Source organism: Armigeres subalbatus, chromosome 2 (genome assembly GCF_024139115.2).
Source record: "Armigeres subalbatus isolate Guangzhou_Male chromosome 2, GZ_Asu_2, whole genome shotgun sequence".
NCBI classification, from domain to species: domain Eukaryota; kingdom Metazoa; phylum Arthropoda; class Insecta; order Diptera; family Culicidae; genus Armigeres; species Armigeres subalbatus.
Genome location: NC_085140.1, coordinates 217585430 through 217602715, shown reverse-complemented (window position 1 = coordinate 217602715; position 17286 = coordinate 217585430). Strand labels below are relative to the sequence as shown.

The 17286-nt window shown below is 41.4% G+C and overlaps 1 protein-coding gene across 1 annotated transcript; it reads left to right on the top strand.

The window, feature by feature from the left end:
• The first annotated feature begins 938 nt into the window (after positions 1-938).
• LOC134215894 (uncharacterized) lies at positions 939-15180 on the top strand. Its single transcript, XM_062694982.1, has 3 exons — positions 939-1490; positions 13667-13837; positions 13894-15180. Exons 1-3 carry the CDS (start codon positions 1421-1423, stop codon positions 14337-14339), a joined length of 687 nt encoding a protein of 228 aa, XP_062550966.1. The 5' UTR covers positions 939-1420; the 3' UTR covers positions 14340-15180.
• Positions 15181-17286: the final 2106 nt, after the last annotated feature.

Sequence of the window (17286 nt, the reverse complement as noted above, 5' to 3'; positions counted from 1 at the left end):
CGTGGCTTTATTAGTTTTTGGACTACACTTTGTGATGGTGCCAAATATAATAGGTTTGGGTGATGTATACGTCGTGGCCAACATAATGAAGCAGTAAGATAAATGTTACAAGATTCAACAGAATTAAAAATCGACAACATGCTCAACTTGTATTGACTGTAAAGGTAAGATCCACCCGAATAAAATGACTCAAAACTATGTTAACATCATCGTCAAGTATTCTACTAACACCCCATGACTCAAGTTATCAATTTGGATCATTTTGAAAAAATGGTTTTTGACCGTCTTTTTGAAGATTGGTCCTTCTGTGCGGCGTTCAGGGAGACAGGCGGCTGGCAGCCCACGAACGAGCGACCTGGATTATAACATTACATTCGGTTTTGCTCTGGACAACACGGAGTGTACGACCGTCATAGTTATAGGTAGGTATGCAAAGTGGCTTATTTGGGTCTACATGTCCAGAAAGTGTCCTTGAAATCTGAGAGAGTGCTGCCGTCCCCCGAATTCGATTTGGCGTGAAATGCGTCAATCACAATATTTAAGATTTCTGTATGACAAGGGAGGCAAAATTAGATCGTGCTGAATTAAATTTCCACCTGTTTCTACTTGTTTTCTTCTTTGTATTTTATCGTCATTGTCTATTTTTCCGATTACTTAAATTAAGCTAACTTCTACAACAAATACCCGTATAGCCTTATTTGTCTGTTGGTCCTAACCGATATTTTGTATTCTGAACTGGTGACGTTCAACATCACAGAAAAACAGCCGCTCTACGCAGCAGATTGTTGGTATCTTAATAAAAATGATACGACATGCTTTTCCTCTCGCTTGCCCAGCATCGGATAAGAGAGTAATTAACGCCCAGATACGAGAAACAATTGGCGCCAATCGGACGCGTTTAGGTGTTTCTCGTGGTCGTCGTGAGGAGCTGGAAGCTCGAGCTATCTGAGTGGGACTGCCTATCTAGTGTTGCTGTGTCGTCCGGAGAAGAGGTGCTAAAGCCGGCACTAGCAACTGCAGTCTATTACTATTCGGTCGTTTCGCGAATTGGACGTGTTTTGGCCTTGCTATTCAATATCCCATCTCGCCGATCGTCGTTCTGTTCATTATAAAGGCGATTCATATTACTATCACCATATTAGTTCATCTCCGGGGCTCAGTTGTTTGTTGGATTGTGCAAATTATCGGATCAGGTGGTTGATAGATTTTGACGACGTTCGATTTGTGCAATTTTGTTCACTCCGAAACGATGAATTTCATCCGATGCTAATGGTTTTGCTAATAGTTTTAATGAAATCGCAAAAGTGGTACTGTTTAATAACGACAGAAGTGATTTTTGTCATAAGGAAGTGTAGAAACGCATTGCTTTGGAAGGTGTCCTAACTGTTTTGGCTGGCAGTCGGCAGGTGAATAATCAGTGATGGACGGCAGACAAAACCGTTGTGGTGCCCACCGCAGGTTGATCATCGTACTGTTGCTGATACGATTGGGTAAGATTTTATGACAAATCAATATCAAGTTTCCAAGACTTATGTGATTTTTAACAGAGATTCAAACTAGGATTAGATGAATCTGATAGCACATCCCTGCAAACCAATATCATGCACAGGTAGCAAAAAATTAAGTTTCTATCTTCTATCAGATTTTTCAAATGGGCATTTGAATCTTTGTTTACAAATCAGGTAAGTAACTTCGGATTTTATCCTTAATATAAAAAATAAAGTCTTGCGAAAAAGATCTTTGGATAAGAAAATCTATTTCAGAAGCACGTAAAAAGAAGAAAGGCACAAGCTATATCTATTTTTTATGAAATCTGCAGTGCAGCATGCGTAAAATATAATGCTAAAGGCTATAAAATCACATAGGGATACGGCAGGTATTTCAGTCCATCGTAGTAGGGACTAAAATTTACGAAAGTAACTTAGCTAAAACTTCACTATAACAGAACGTGTCTCCTGAACTTATGATTGGGTACTGATGAGTTTTGCAAAAATGTTTCCTTTTTAATGGTTTTCGTGACTATGACGAAAAGACAAAAATACTTGCCTCAACCCTATTTCATATGAACACATGTAGATTTTTGAATGGAAGATGAAACGAGAGAACTAATGCGGTCGCACTAAAATCGATCTAGAGAGTTATGCCAAAATCAGCTCAATTTTTGATATTCTATTCCCGGAATGGTATTCAAAATTCTTGAAGACGCTAGTTTTTGTTCGTCTTAACTTTACGAAATAAGATTCGTGCCACCCGCTTCTACTTACGTTTTCATTCGGTCTGGAAGTCTTCTTCTGGAAAATACGTTGACGGAATATGCTTATAAAAAGATGATGATCAAATGTGATGCGATGTTTACATTTCTGCATGAAGTAGATAGGATTGATTTGATTTTTAATTAGATCATCACGGAAGACTCACATGACTGCATCAAGCTATTTAGGTCCGGTAATGGCGGTTTGTTGATGCTTCAAAATCAATCGATCACCTTACTTCATATCATTCATGGAGGCTAGATTTACTTGTGAGGAAGTGACAACTGGATACCACTTATGCTTTATAGTATGGCGAAAATGCTTCTCAATTCCCCAATTGCTATGCTATGAACTCCAGTACACCGCATTGCTTACGGTAACAACAAATCTCTTGACAGTTGCTGCCAGTGTTGTAAAATGTCATTTGCATTCGTTTGTATAATTTTCCCAGAACTTTTTTCAGTAGTTAGCTATCAACTATCAAGTATGACGAACTTATAGCGCTTAAATGTGGCTACAACTTTGTCTAACAAGACATTGCTGTAAATATGTATTCTGGGGCGTGGGAGGCAAAATGTCATTCAAATGACATTATGTCAAATGACACGTGACATTTTGTAGAGATTTCACTCTCTAGTTTCAAATGTTATATTTAGAGCACTGTACCCTTGGACAAAAATATAGCACTACTCAAGCGTTATGCGTACATCTAAAATTATGAAGTAAATTTGGCTTCTGAAGAAAGTTATGGACAAATTAGTCAAATGACATGCAGATGACATTTTACAAGACTGGTTGCTGCAGATTGTTTAATGATGTATGTGACATGTTTGATTTCAATGTTAATAATCTAGTCTTCAAAAATAGGATTAAGATACTTTGGTCTGTGTGGTATGGAATCAAGGATGAACAATAGATAAATAAATAATCCAGGGAATGAAGCAAGGTATCCAAACTGGCACGGTCTACACGGACTTCCCAGCTGTTTTTGATAAAATAAACCATAAATTTGCAGTAGCTAAACTATCTCGCCTAGGCTTCAATGGCAGCTTTCTAAAATTGATCTATTTTCGTAGCCACATCAGGGGTCCTCAGGGCATTCCCTTCGGACCACTTATCTTTCTGCTATACCTCAACGATGGACAGTGTGAACTTCGGATTCGGCTGTTTCAGATAACCTAATTACTAATAACTTGCTAATTGGTTTAAAATACAATCAACCCTCCGTGAGTCGATATTGAAGGGACCAGCGACAGTAAAAGCATAAGTATTAGAACGCTAGTGGCGCTGTAGTCATTTTAATTATTTTGTCAAATTATGCTTCAACAAGCTTCAATTGGCCATAGTTTATCCATCATATTGAAGTGCATGTTTGGTTGCATCACCAACATGAGTTTGACACTTGTAGTACCGGTACTTTGGCTGTCAGGTCTAAGTAACCTAGATGTTTGTCACGTGAACAGGAGCGACAATAGGGCACTGCACGGAAACATCTCTTGCTCTTTCGTTCCTCATAAATTTTGACGTTTACTGGCCTTGTTGTTTTCTAATTTCTTTGCAGCGAGAAAGAGACAAGCAGTCCGTGCAGTGCCCTATAGGGCACTGCACGGAAGAATCTCTTTCTCTTTCGTTCTTAGGGCACTGCACGGACTGCTTTGTCGCTTTTTCGCTGCAAATAAATTAGAAAACAACAAGGCCAGTAAACGTCAAAATTTATGAGGAACGAAAGAGAAAGAGATGTTTTGTCTCTTTTTCGCTGCAAAGAAATTAGAAAACAACAAGGCCAGTAAACGTCAAAATTTATGAGGAACGAAAGAGAAAGAGATGTTTCCGTGCAGTGCCCTATAGCAATCTAATACTTTTGAATCAACTCCAGCGACTCATAGGAATATTCAGATGTGGAATGAAAAATTCATGGAAAGCTGTTTGAAGGGACCATCACAGCAACCCAAAAAATATTTTTTAGTATGGCATAATTTGCATCCATGAGGCGATATCGAGTCATTGAACATTGACTCATGAAGGTTTGACTGTAATGAAATTGTACTAAACCTCCAATTGCCCGAGAATAGCTTTTTCGCGAAAGCATACTCCCATTTGTCATAAATGCACTTTTTAAGGAGACGCTCTTTAATGTGACAGCGTACTGAGGAACCGTGTTGTTATTTGAGACCCAGAAAAATGTCTGAATTTGATATCACATCGCAAAGTACACTTAATGTACTAAATGATAAAGTTTGTCACTTAACTATTTCCAATGTTTTGGTTGGATTTATCCCACTTGAAAAATGACAAAATTTTGAAAAACCCAAACTAATTTTAACGATTTTTTTATTTGCTCGCGGCAAGAAACCATATACATACTTGTACACGCTTCGATAATGGCTCTGATTATATATGCTGTCGAACTACAAGTTTGACATTGCTCAGATTCGTCGTATCTATCAAGTGTGAAAACATACTCATAGTGGCCCACAACTGGAGACACTCCTCTGCTAATAAGAATAATTTCGTTCTACACAATTTGAAAAGCATACATTTTCATGTAAAAGAAAATACACTTTGGTGTAAAATTGTGTAACTGCTAACCGGTTAAAGGCAGACTGCTCGGAAGGCTTGGTCCAGACGGTCAAGTGGAATGGATTTATCACGTAGGGAACGGCTCTTATCAGCTGGTATCCAATTGTATCCAAGCCGGCTTTTTTGCTAGTTTATTATCATCAACTATAAACATTGAGTATGACGCATTTTGTTAACAATGTGTTATATGATACATACATTTGTTTTCTGTTCAAAATGTGTGGAACTGGTGACCTGATTCTGCCAAAAGGAAATGGGGAGTAGGGTAAGACGGTATAATATGCCCCCCCCCCCTCGAAGACAATATTTATAAAAACTTTTTAACAACGCAATTTATGCAAACTTTGTGTCACAAATGTATTGCCAGTGAGTAGTCATATAAAAAAAATATTACAGAGAACGTGTAATAAAGTTTTTTTTTGAAAATTCGTGAAAAAAATGGATTTTTAAAAGTGCCAGGGCTATACGCCCCACCTTAACCAATGACGTTTCATAGCCCTTCTTTAGTATTTTATCAATCCCATAATAAAAAGGTTACACATCCTTATATGTGCTCGACATGAAAAAACCAACATAAGTCCATTTAGGGGAAGGAGGGGCAATATGCCCTAGCTAAGCATAGACTGCTTTTATTTATTTATTTATTTATTTATTTATTTTGCTTATTTCATCTGACTGTGTCGTCTACATGAAAACTTAAAACTAAAGGTCAGTTGATAAAAAATCTGTTTAGCCGTTGACGAAACGCGGATGAACTGATGTTGAAGTCGAATTGGTCCGACACCTCGTTGAAATGGCGGATCATAGCGACAAAGCAGCTATTGGCAGCATAATTAGTGTTATGCCTTTCTTCAAAGAGCAAATCTCGAGGTCGAAGGGATCGTGAGGGTGCATACAATGGAATTTTTCCAACAAATCTGGCACGTCGTACTCGGATAACAGAAGTTTGGCGATGAAAACGGCTTGCGCCACGTTTCTCCGCTTATCAAGAGCATCTAGCCCCAGCAGACTACAGCGATCAGCATACGGTGGTAAATTCAGCGGGTCCGTCCATGGGAGATGGCGCAGGGCATATCGTACGAACTTGCGTTGCACAGCTTCGAACCGAGCAGTCCAAACAGCTTGATATGGATTCCAGACAGCAGAAGCAAATTCGAGTTGAGAGCGTACCAATGAGCAGTACAAGGCTTTGTAGCATAAAGGATCGCGGAATTCATTTGAGATTTTAAAAATAAAACCAAGCTGGCGATTCGCTTTGTCGATCGTAGTTGAAAAATGGCGTCTGAAAGTTAGCCTGTCATCCAACACGACGCCTAGATCTTTAACATGATCCACACGTTGTAAAGTTGTTCCTGCGATACTATAATCGAAAACCACGGTTTCGGCAGTGCGATGAAAGCTTATTACGTAACACTTTATGCGTTAGCTATAACGATTTTCTATGGTTTTTCTACCTCACGCAACAGTCAAACAATATAGCTAGCTGATGACACATTAAAATTAGAAAAATCTCAATCATATTGATAATATTCACATTTAAAAAAAGTGGTGATATTTCGTTGCCGGAAAACTCATGAGGCAAAACGCCTTACAGCCGGCAGCTCTTAGGGAACAATGTACCACGCGTCGGCACATCAGCAGTCAGGTATGGAGAGCGCGTGGAGACGCGAGTACATTGTAGGATAGTTCCACTACGGCGTTTTGCCTCGCCGAAATGTTAGATGTTTCATCAAAATGTGGAAAATTTCAGTTTTTCCTACATTCCTATCTATTATTTTGACACTTTTTTCGCCTAACCTACATAATTTCACATCTAGTTTTATTAATGCTATCTCAAACAAGGTAAATATAAGTAAATACCTGAAAGTCATTTTGACTCGGGGGTTGTCTGGGGCCTCTTCCCCTAAGCAGATTTGAATTACATTTCATTAGTTTCCATATCATTTGGAAGCAACTGGTGCAGGCTCGCTGCGCTTGTGTCCATTTGGAAGGGCAGGCAGAGTTTTGACCAGTGAAACATATTTTCGAAAAACGTAACATTTTTGAAGATGGAAGAAACTTTATATCATATTAACCACTGAGAAAAGTTATTTTGTTGCCCAACTGAGTGTTTCAGTGCAAGTTTTGCGGACAGTATGCTAGCATCGCTCCAGACTGTTGAGCAAACAAACATGAAAAGTTACATCAAAACTGTAACTTTTTCTATTTTGCTATTATTTTCATTATGTAATACAAAAATACTTCCACAATCACATAGTTTGATGGTTTTACAAATATTTAAAGGTATTAACTGACTTTTACCCTTAGTTAGTTCTAGTTTTCTAGAAATCAAAAGGGGGCGTTTTGGCCAGGTGGGGCGCATTATACCGTCTTTCCCTACATCGATTCCAACCTGTCTACAAATTGCTGTATAAACAAACTTGATATGCGTTGATTAACAAAAAAGTTCATCAGCTCTGCAAAGTTAATGTCATTAAATGAAAAACAGCCTCCAGATGCTTACGCTCCGATGACGATTAAGAATCAATCTGAGATCAAACCGCTTTTCGAGGTTTTCTGTTGCTGGCAATTGGCATATTTGAACGATAAAGAGAATGTTGCGCCGTTAAAGGAAGACGGCGAGCTGTCACCGAGAGAAAAAGTAGTTTCATGGAAATTTCACGCGGTGTGGTATAGGAAATTATTTACATTTTTGTTATAAAAAAAATTATAGATTTTTAAAAATTCTTCATTCAAGGGGTTAGAAATTTAAAAGCACGCGAAATAAGTACCAATGTTTCGTAATTTTTCATGTTCCATTTTTAAAAAGCAGTTAATTCTTAAGATTGTTTAAATTCTAACCCCCAGACCAAAAATTGTTTGACTAAAATTGGTTTAAAACGTTCTAGAGTCATTTTAATTTCCCAGAATTCGCCCTATTAGCATTAAAATCGTGACAAAGTTCACTTCTATATGGAGCCAGTCTTATTATCAACGCCAGTATTATAATTAATTATTTATGGTTAAGATGTTTTATTCTTCACCATTCATAATTTCTCAACAGTTCAGGTTGTACGATAAGCCACCGTCATATCTTAAGCCAACATTACAACCCGTGATCATACGATAGATGATTAAATAGATTTGCAAACATTTTGACGGAAATGCTAACCAGTTGAATAGCGAACAACCTATTTGTTCAAGATAAATTAATGAAGACAGTTTACTGGTAGTGGTGTGATAATACTGGATGATTCATATGAAATCATCACGCAATTTTAATACCAATAATCTAATTAGCACCGCTGTTCTTCGTTTTCATTATCGCGTTTCGTTTACTCCTCTTTATGGATTGATACTAAAATTTTACTCGCATTCAACGCATATGAATATTGAAGGAAATATGGAGAATCTATCGGATGATTTTAAAGTGTAGATATCCTATTATATACGACAGGCAAAGTTGAAACATGGGCAATTCGAATCTGTTCTTCTATATTTCAGAAATGTGACGTGCCGTGCAAGTACATTTGATGATCTGCCCGATGATTTGATGATCAAAAGTTCCTGAACCTTTGTGAAATCACAAACAAGAAAAGAGGTTTACTGGAAAAATGGTCATGCTGACGTAATTTCACATAAGCTTAAAAAAGACACAGTCACAGATTTCGAATCATTTGGCAATTATCGATGCCCGTGTAGCATAGTATCATGCTGATAAGGTCACAAAAAAACTTAATTTTTCGCATATGCTTACGTGTAGAGTTAATCACAAATAGTATCGAATGTTCGCCAGCTCAAAGTTGATGATATACCTTCACAAATATAGATCCGCAGAACAGTCAAAACGACGCTTAGTGCGGTCAGGACAACCCCGACAGTCAGGACAAGATTACATTAAAACAAACGGTTTCACGATCCCAATAGGGTGAGTAACCAATGGTGAACCAACTTGTGGCTAAATTGTACTCTTGCTGCTTTTACGCAGGGTATCTATTTAGCCTTGCGAGCAAAGACGTAGGATTGCCAATTCGAAGGTGGCGATTTTGATGCTCGGTTTATCTTCTTCTCTTTTTCTTCTATCTTCTATATATAAAAATGAGTTTGCTTTTCTTTTGAGGCATTACAAAATTCGAGAAGGCATTGACCGATTTACAAGATGCGAGGAAATATTTAATGAATTCTCCTCTACACTTTTGGATAAAAAGTACATAATCAATACTATTTTCGAACAATTTCTCAATTTATACAATCATTTGAATAGGAAGAATGGGATTTACAACTTTCGTGGATAAAAATCAGGCTTTCTCCCTATATATTGGGTTAAACTAGGAAACGATGGATTGCTCGAACTTTTTTCTGGAAGTAGATACTCTATTCATTCCGCAGATTTCGCATAAGGGCCTCTGCTTATGGAACCACATTACCCATTTTTGGCCCTTCGCTGTTTAAATAATCGTTGAAATGCCTAATGATTATAAAAACCAGAATAATCCACCTAGCGTTGGTGGTGCCTTTCTCGCATTTAGTTAAGACACCAACCTTATATGGGGTTTATATGGTCCGATGTACCATTTTCTACATAACTTTTAAACGCAATGAGTATTCGTTATCAAAGGGCCTGACGACCCCTCCCCATGGCCACTGCGAGTTAGACCGGGACCATCGTCCCTAACCCCTAATCCCAAGGCGTCAAGCGACCCGTGCCGAGGGGATGCATGGCCAGGAGGGTGAAATAATGAGCTAGGCCTTTAACGGAGCCTGTGGGGTACCTGGGCACCCTCCACAGTAATTGTCTCTTACCGCGTCATGCTGGGCTCTGGCGTGGTGGACCTCTTTTCCCGAGCAACTCGTTAGACCAAAATGGAAAACCAAGTCAATTCTTCAATTAGTGGTAGTAGTGTAGGCGACAAACCCTTCGCAAGAGGTGGGTTGTTCAGGTCTCCGCCTAGGAGGCCAGAGGCAATAGTCGGCAGCTCAGTGCGCAGCCCCAGCGTGGGTCACTTATCCTTCCTCTCGGCTAAAAAAACGCCGGTAGAGGTTATTGACGGCCCATGGCTTGTGGAGGCGATGAACCGCAAACGCGATAGGCTTTCGGCCTTCGAGGTGGCGACGGAACAGCTGGACGCTATCATCGACTTTGCGTCATCGAAGCATAATATCAGTAAGGACCTCAAGAGGAGCTTGCAGAAACTTCGAAAGTCGATGCTGGACGCCAAGCTGTAGAGGGCGGTCGGGACGGCCAAGTGTAAACTCGTGAAATCGGTGGAGTCGAGGTCTGCCAAGACTGAGGCCCAAGGATTCGCGGACTCGGACAAGGTCGAATCGACCGAAGGCGTGCCAGCGAAGACGGTGCTACCAAAGTCTACCCAGACTGAGGCTCAAGTATTTGCGAGTACGTCGGGCTCCAACGGAGCAGACACAAAAAGGGGGGAGACAGTCTCCAGGGGATGACCTCCCTGGGGCCGCCCCAAAACGCGGAGGGTTACTACCCCGAACAAGGGTAGTGGGGCTGGGAAGCTGAACCCCGGCCAGGTACCTCCAAAACCGGGGGAGGAAGGACCTGGAAAGGTCCGTCCACCCAGGAAAGACGGTGGTAAGGGGTTACGGCAGGCTGGGAGCTCTCAGCCGCACCAGACCAGGGAAATAGAGGGGGATGACGCCTCCTGGACCCTGGTCAAGAACAAGAGGAAACCGAAGACGTCAAGGGCCGAAAAGAAGGCCCAGGCGAATGAGGGTAGCAAGAAGTCTAGGGTAGGCGCCAATCGATGCCCTAGTCATTACGGCGGACGAGGCTAAGTACTCGGACGTCTTGAAGGTGATGAGGAGTGACGTCAATCTCGGTGAACTTGGCGCCGACGTACGTCGAATAAGACGTACCCGGATGGGCGAGATGATCCTCGAGCTGAAGCGGGGCGTCTCGCAAAATGGCGCCGCCTACAAGAAGTTGGCGGAGGAAGTCCTAGGCGAGACGGTCAAGGTGAGGGCACTCACGACGGAGGTGAATCTAAGGGTTAAAGACCTGGACGAGATCACCGAAGTCGAAGAGCTCGTCACGGCACTGCGGCGACAGTGTGAAGTGGAGACGCCCACCGCAGCCGTTTGGCTACGGAAAGGTCCGGCAGCGACGCAGGTAGCATTGGTTCGGCTATCTGCAGCGGACGCCTCCAAGGTAGTCAAGTTGTGGGTATATACCAGCAACCCGAAGTTTGCTTCAAGTGCCTGGAACCGGGGCACAAGCAATGGGACTGCAAAGGCCCTGACAGAAGCAATCTCTGCCGACGCTGCGGATTGGAGGGACATAAGGCACAATGCTGCATGAACCCTCCCACTTGTTTGATTTGTTCCAGCAAAGCTGTGAACAGCAAGCACCCCATGGGGGGTTCGATGTGCCCGTCGTTTAAGCGTGCTGCAAAATCACAGTGCAGGTAACGCAGCTGGCTTGCTCGGCCTCGCCCGAGTGTTTGGTGTGCGCAGGTTTAGAGGAAACGGCGGAACACGTGTTGTTCGTGTGCTCACGTTTTCGCGCAATGCGTGACCACAGGCTTGCCACATGTGGTCTGGACACTACCCCGGACAACCTAGTTCGGAGGATGTGTAAACATGAAGTTGGCTGGAACGCCGTTTTATCGGCTATCGCCCAAATCGTCTCGAAGCTACACAGAAGGTGGCGCGTGGACTCAAGGATGGCTAGTTCAGGCGCAAATAAGAGGTGGTCCAAGGGATCGGAGTCGGCTTCATGGGTCATACCGGTGGTCATGCTCTGTGGTCGAACTCGATTCTTTTATCGAACAAGTGGCCGCGCGAAGAACAACATGATATCGTCGCTTTCGCGGCGTCGGTCAACCGGGCGGGTTCCGAGCCCGAGGACGGAAAGGGGTTCTCGTCAAGGCTGGGGCAGGCGTAGGCACCGCGTTGGCAAGCCCCTCTGTGTGCTGGCGAATAGGCCCTATCGCAGAAAGGTCAATTTGGGGTGCACGCGGCATCATCATTGTTGATACCAGTCGTGCAGAGGGAAGCAGGCGCGAAGTCGACCCTTCCCACCTTCCGAGGACATAGGGCGTGGTAAGGCCACCTGGAAAGCCGGCAACGCGCTGGCACGATACCATGGTGTTCTTCTAAAAAAGCGAGTTACGATGTTCGGTGCTGCAAGGACACGCAGCTAACATCGAGGGTGCGTTGTGCACTGGCCCCCCTTTGAAGCATTACTTTCTGGTTGTACCGAAGGGACTATGGGCTTGGCGGTAATGAAAACGGTTTAGCGGGTCGGGGATGTAGTCCTGCCTTCCTCGTTTGCTGCTGTAGGTGATCCTTAACCCCGCACTTCCTGGACAACCCAGGATGTCTGGTGAGCAGATTCCCCCTCCATTGTTTAGGAAGAGAAAAAAAAGACGACTGTCGCTGCTATCCGCACTGTCGCGAAGCTCACTATGAAAAGGTGACAGATGTACTGTTCACCTACCTGAAACGTGTGTCAACAAGATTTGGATCAGTGGCGAATGTGTCAAAGACAAAGTACAGTGTGCCAAATCGAGCGCGACAGACCCGTCTAGGATGCATGTATGACAATAGAAGTTGATACCTCCGTAAGATCGAGGATTTCGAAGATCATTGCTGGAGGCTGACAATAACGTTAGTCGTAAAATACGAAGGCGCATCATTTGAAAAAAGTTTTGTCTTTGCGAATGCACTTTATAAACACGAGACAGAGATATCGCTCGTTGAGGACCAACACGTGGGCTTCGTGGCCGTGCGTTTAGCGACGTCAATCGTCTCTAGACGCATGTGTTGTGGAGTGCGGGTTCGATTCCCGCCCCGGTAAGGAGAAAACTTTTCGAAAAGCAAAAAGTTCTCCACTGATCTACTGGGTGTTGCGTAAATGTCCTGTCAGTTGTCTCATGCTATACGTTAAGTATTCAGTCTGTGCGAACTCTGGTCGAAGACGATGATTCTGTCGTTTTTCAACACGCACGTAGAGGCTTTAAAAAACAATGAGTGAGTCATCTATGGAGTGCGAAAGGAAGCGCTACATGGAAGAAGCGAGTGAATCGTGAATTGCTTAAACTTTTAGAAACAATTCATTCGATTTTCCTATCTATGGGAACCAAACCGAAGGGGTCTCCAGTAGCCTTGCGAGCAAAGGCGTAGAATTGCCAATCCGGAGACGGCGAGTTCGATTCTCGGTCCGGCCTAGGATGTTTTCGGGTTGGAAACATTCTCGACACCCTGGGCATAGTGTATCCATTTTACTTGCCACACAAGATACATGCAATGGCGGGCATAAAAAAACTTTCAATTAATAACCAAGGAAATGCTAATAGAATACTAAGTTGGAAAGCAGGCCAAGCTCCAGTTGGAATGTAGAGCCAATGAAGAAGAAGAAGAAGAAAGGAACCAAACCAGCTACTTCCGCATTGGCAGTCTGACAAAGAAATTAAAACAATGATGTTAAAAAAAAAACGAAATCTGATCGTTATTGATTTTATTGAACTTAATTCTATTGGCACAATTTTATCAGTTATAGATCAATTGCAAAGATAAACTTTATCCAAATGGTTCTTTTCGCGTCATTTCAATAACAGGATGTACTGGTCTACAAGCTTATGGAGAGACCAGTGTTTACGCATGATTATCACGATTTGGATTTTTTGAAATGGTGTTTGCAAAATTTTACTGCTATACTAATGCCGCATTTTTTATCGACAGAAGTTAGAGCGAATAAATGATTAGTAGCGCGTTTTATCAGAAAGCTCTGCTTTACTGCCGTTTTCTTATCTCTATAGGAAAAATGTGAACTCACCCCTGATTCGTACCATGCAGCTATGAATTAACATCTTTATCCATTCTGTTTCCAGTCAGCTTAACCAATGGATCGACGGTAGCTTCGAAGGAGCCACTTTTGCTAGGAATTGTTCCCGTAGAAGAGCTCAATGTTGAGGAAGAACAGGCTGCCAATGTTTCATCCGTGGATTTCTATAATCAGAAAGCATCAGCAGTCGGTTATCAAGTAGAGGAAGAAGAAGCTGGTAAGCAAAAGTTGCACTGGAATCCACTATTTTTGCCTAATTCATTTATCTTTCAGAAACTTCAACTTTAAGTACGAACCAAACGACAAATCTACGGGAACTCAATTCTGTGACAACTCCGACAATGGACCTGATCACCATCATTTGGTATGTGGCTACCCTGATAGCTCTGGTATCGTTCTTTGTCGTGATGGCGTGTGCGGATACGAACAAGTGCTTCACCCCGAAACCTCCGGATGAAGAAACGCCGGTACCCCCAACGCCAGCTCCATCATACCGCCTGTTTGCTCCACCTAGCTATGAGTCAGTCATTGAAAAAGGGCCGGATAGTATTTTCATCATACCCGTTCCTGATAGCAGAGAACAGTTTACCGAGGATTTAGTGGCAAATCTGTCTGACGTAATGCAACCTGCAGAACCAATCAGCAATACTGAAAGGGATTGTGTAGAAAATCGTAATCATTCACACCGCGCCGAACTCCAGTTATCAGTCACTGTGTGAAAAGACTGGAACTTTTAAGGTTCTTGACGTCATTTTCGACGTGAATCGAATACAGGTTTCCTTCAAGTGGTGCGAATCTAGGATATATGGCTTCCAGTTGCGAATATAAAGGTTGCATCAGTGAAATCTGGTTCAAGTGATTTGTGAAGCATATTGCTCTTTGAACGATGAGTGGTGCTGTTTATCAAGCGGTAAAGTTCTGCAGAAAAGAAAAATCTCCGAAAGTTTTCCACTTGAAACATGTGCAACAAATCGAAAGATTATCCACTATCTTAGTTCATTCAACAACGGGCTAATCTCGCAACACATTACGCTTCGTGCTGCAACGATTCATGAATGCGATCAATATCGGACACACTGCTGGAGGAAATATCCATATTTATCAACAGATAAGCATCTCTTGCGAGCGGCGACGTGACTGAAATGAAGATTACCATCGCGCACCAAATAACATATTCAACAAAGGTGACTCCCTAAGCTGATATTAGTCGCAATTTATTTGTGCAATGCGTCACGATCATTCGCGCACAAATGTACCTACAGTAATCGGGTACGGTTTAGATTTATCTTGTGGCGATAATAATGACCGATAACTGGTTTCTCCGCAACTGTATGCAGTATTAGTGCAGGATTGTATTTATAAGATATGACTGAGCACAGTGAGACGTAATCACGACAGCGACAATCATTTTAATTGTTAATTAGTTTACACACCCCCCACGACTGAGTATCTCAATGATTTAGAATTTAAATGTGATAATGGATGTTTTGATTGAGAGTAGGTTACGATTTTGTACGGTAGATAAGTGACGAGATAAAAAAACGTTCATGTAAAACAGAATGATGGAATGATATTTATTTCCCGAAAGACCCTTTTTGTCAATGGTGCTACGACATTATTTGTGCAATCTGTATTAACAGAGTTGCAGTTGTTTCATTATTTTGTGCCGGGATTATTTAAGATGGCGTTACTCCCCTACCATTAGAGATGCATAGATTCTATGTTCGTGGATCACGAAGAATAAACAGTTACTCACAGAATTGTACGCTCAATATAGATCAGATGAATAAATATTTCTTTCTTAAGCCCCAAAAGCAATGCCAGCGGAACGGCGACGGAAACGGCAAATCTGACAGAAAATATTAGGCTAACTGTCAAATCTTGCCGTTTCCGTCGTTTTGATTGCCAAATCTTACCTAGTGTTGTAAAATGTCATCAGCATGTAATAGACAAATTTATTCAAATCTTTTTTAGAAGCATTCATGTTTTTATGTTTTTGTTCAAAAGTACATTGCTCTAAATACCTACATGCGATGTCCAAAATAACTGTGATAGGCAAATGTTGGGTATAATTAGATGTGTTGTAACCAGCACGGAACCGCGAAACAACTCACTTTATTGTTCCTTTCACTCAAATCCGGCCTTGCGTGGAAGAAGCCAAAAATAAGTATAACGCGAAAAAATCCGGTGAGTACTTTGCCTTTACTCCCGTGTTGAATTTTCACCCACTATGAAGTTTCACCAACTCAAATTTATGTTATTTTCACTCACCCGAGACTATGTTGAAAACAACCCAAATTTGGCTTCTTCCACGGAACAGCACACGTTGGGTCGATGCAGCTCTCTTTGTTTATAATAACATTCATGAGAGGGAGTGAGAAAACTACTTACTTTTGAGTTCAAATTTTGAACTTCGTACTCAAAGTTGAGTTCTTTAAACTTTTTTTTAGGTTCTTTATTTTTTCTGTGAGTACTGAGATGTTCATTTTCATTGAGAGAGGTCACGCGATATTTACATTTTATTCTTTCCCGCTTTCATAGAAAATATAAACATTGAAGAGAATTCTGCCAAATTTCACGGAAGCGCATCAAACTATTGTAAACAAGCTGTTTCTTCTTCAATAATGTTACTTCTAACTCGAAAATCAAAAACAATACAATCATTTTATCGACTAGTCATCGTTATTTGCACAGATCTATTAAAACTATTGAGAAATTTAAATTAACAAAAAGCGACATTCCCATCATGACTGCTTGTAAAGTGACAGGTGACCAGGAGACGGCTACGTTTTCATTTGGTCTCTTGAAAATGAAAATGCAACTGTTTTCGCTTTCACATGACAGTCACGAAAACTACCAGTACTGGTTGTAACTATGTCAATTACCTGGACTAGACATTTCATGTAGTTTTACGTTATATTCATGAAATCGACCCTGGCCATCTGGAGATATTCCGGGTTTTTTTTCGACGGTAGATTCAGAACCGTAAATTTGTGGAGGGTATTAGGATAATTTGTGACAAAAAAGAATAATACTAGTAATCACAAATAATGTAGGGGCTCTTACTGATTGGATTCACATATTTGTTTTTTAAATCGGCCCAGAATCAAGTGAGATATTGTCATTTGTTTAGAATCGGTCCCGATCGATAGTTTTAAAAGGAGTCAGGCCATAAATTCATTTAAATCAAGCTTTATGACGGATATTCCATCATGATTCGACCGTTCTTTTTTCATGTTTTTATCAGGAAGTGAGATTTGAATAAAGCGGACCATTTAAGATTACGACCGCTGCCGGGATCTGCGGATTGTCCCAGGCGAACCTGCAGAAGGGGACATTCAGTTTTAGCACCAGAAGTTTTTAGATTTTTAGATCTTTGCAGAATTGAATTACTTAAAATTTTACACATTTTCTGATGTCCCATGTTTTCTATACTCTGGAGCCGGCTTAAACTTCTCAAAATATCTCAAGAATCTTTAAAAGTTAAGATAGCTTGGTCATCTGGTCCGCGGATTTTGTCCCCGTCTATTGTTTAGTGGCGAGACTGAAGAGATTGCAACACGATGAATCAATTATCCCGCTGACCCCGTTTGAAATTACGGAAATTATTTAAATTCTCAAAACATTCAAAACTTTATTCTCCAAGTTCAGTAAACCCTCTAGATT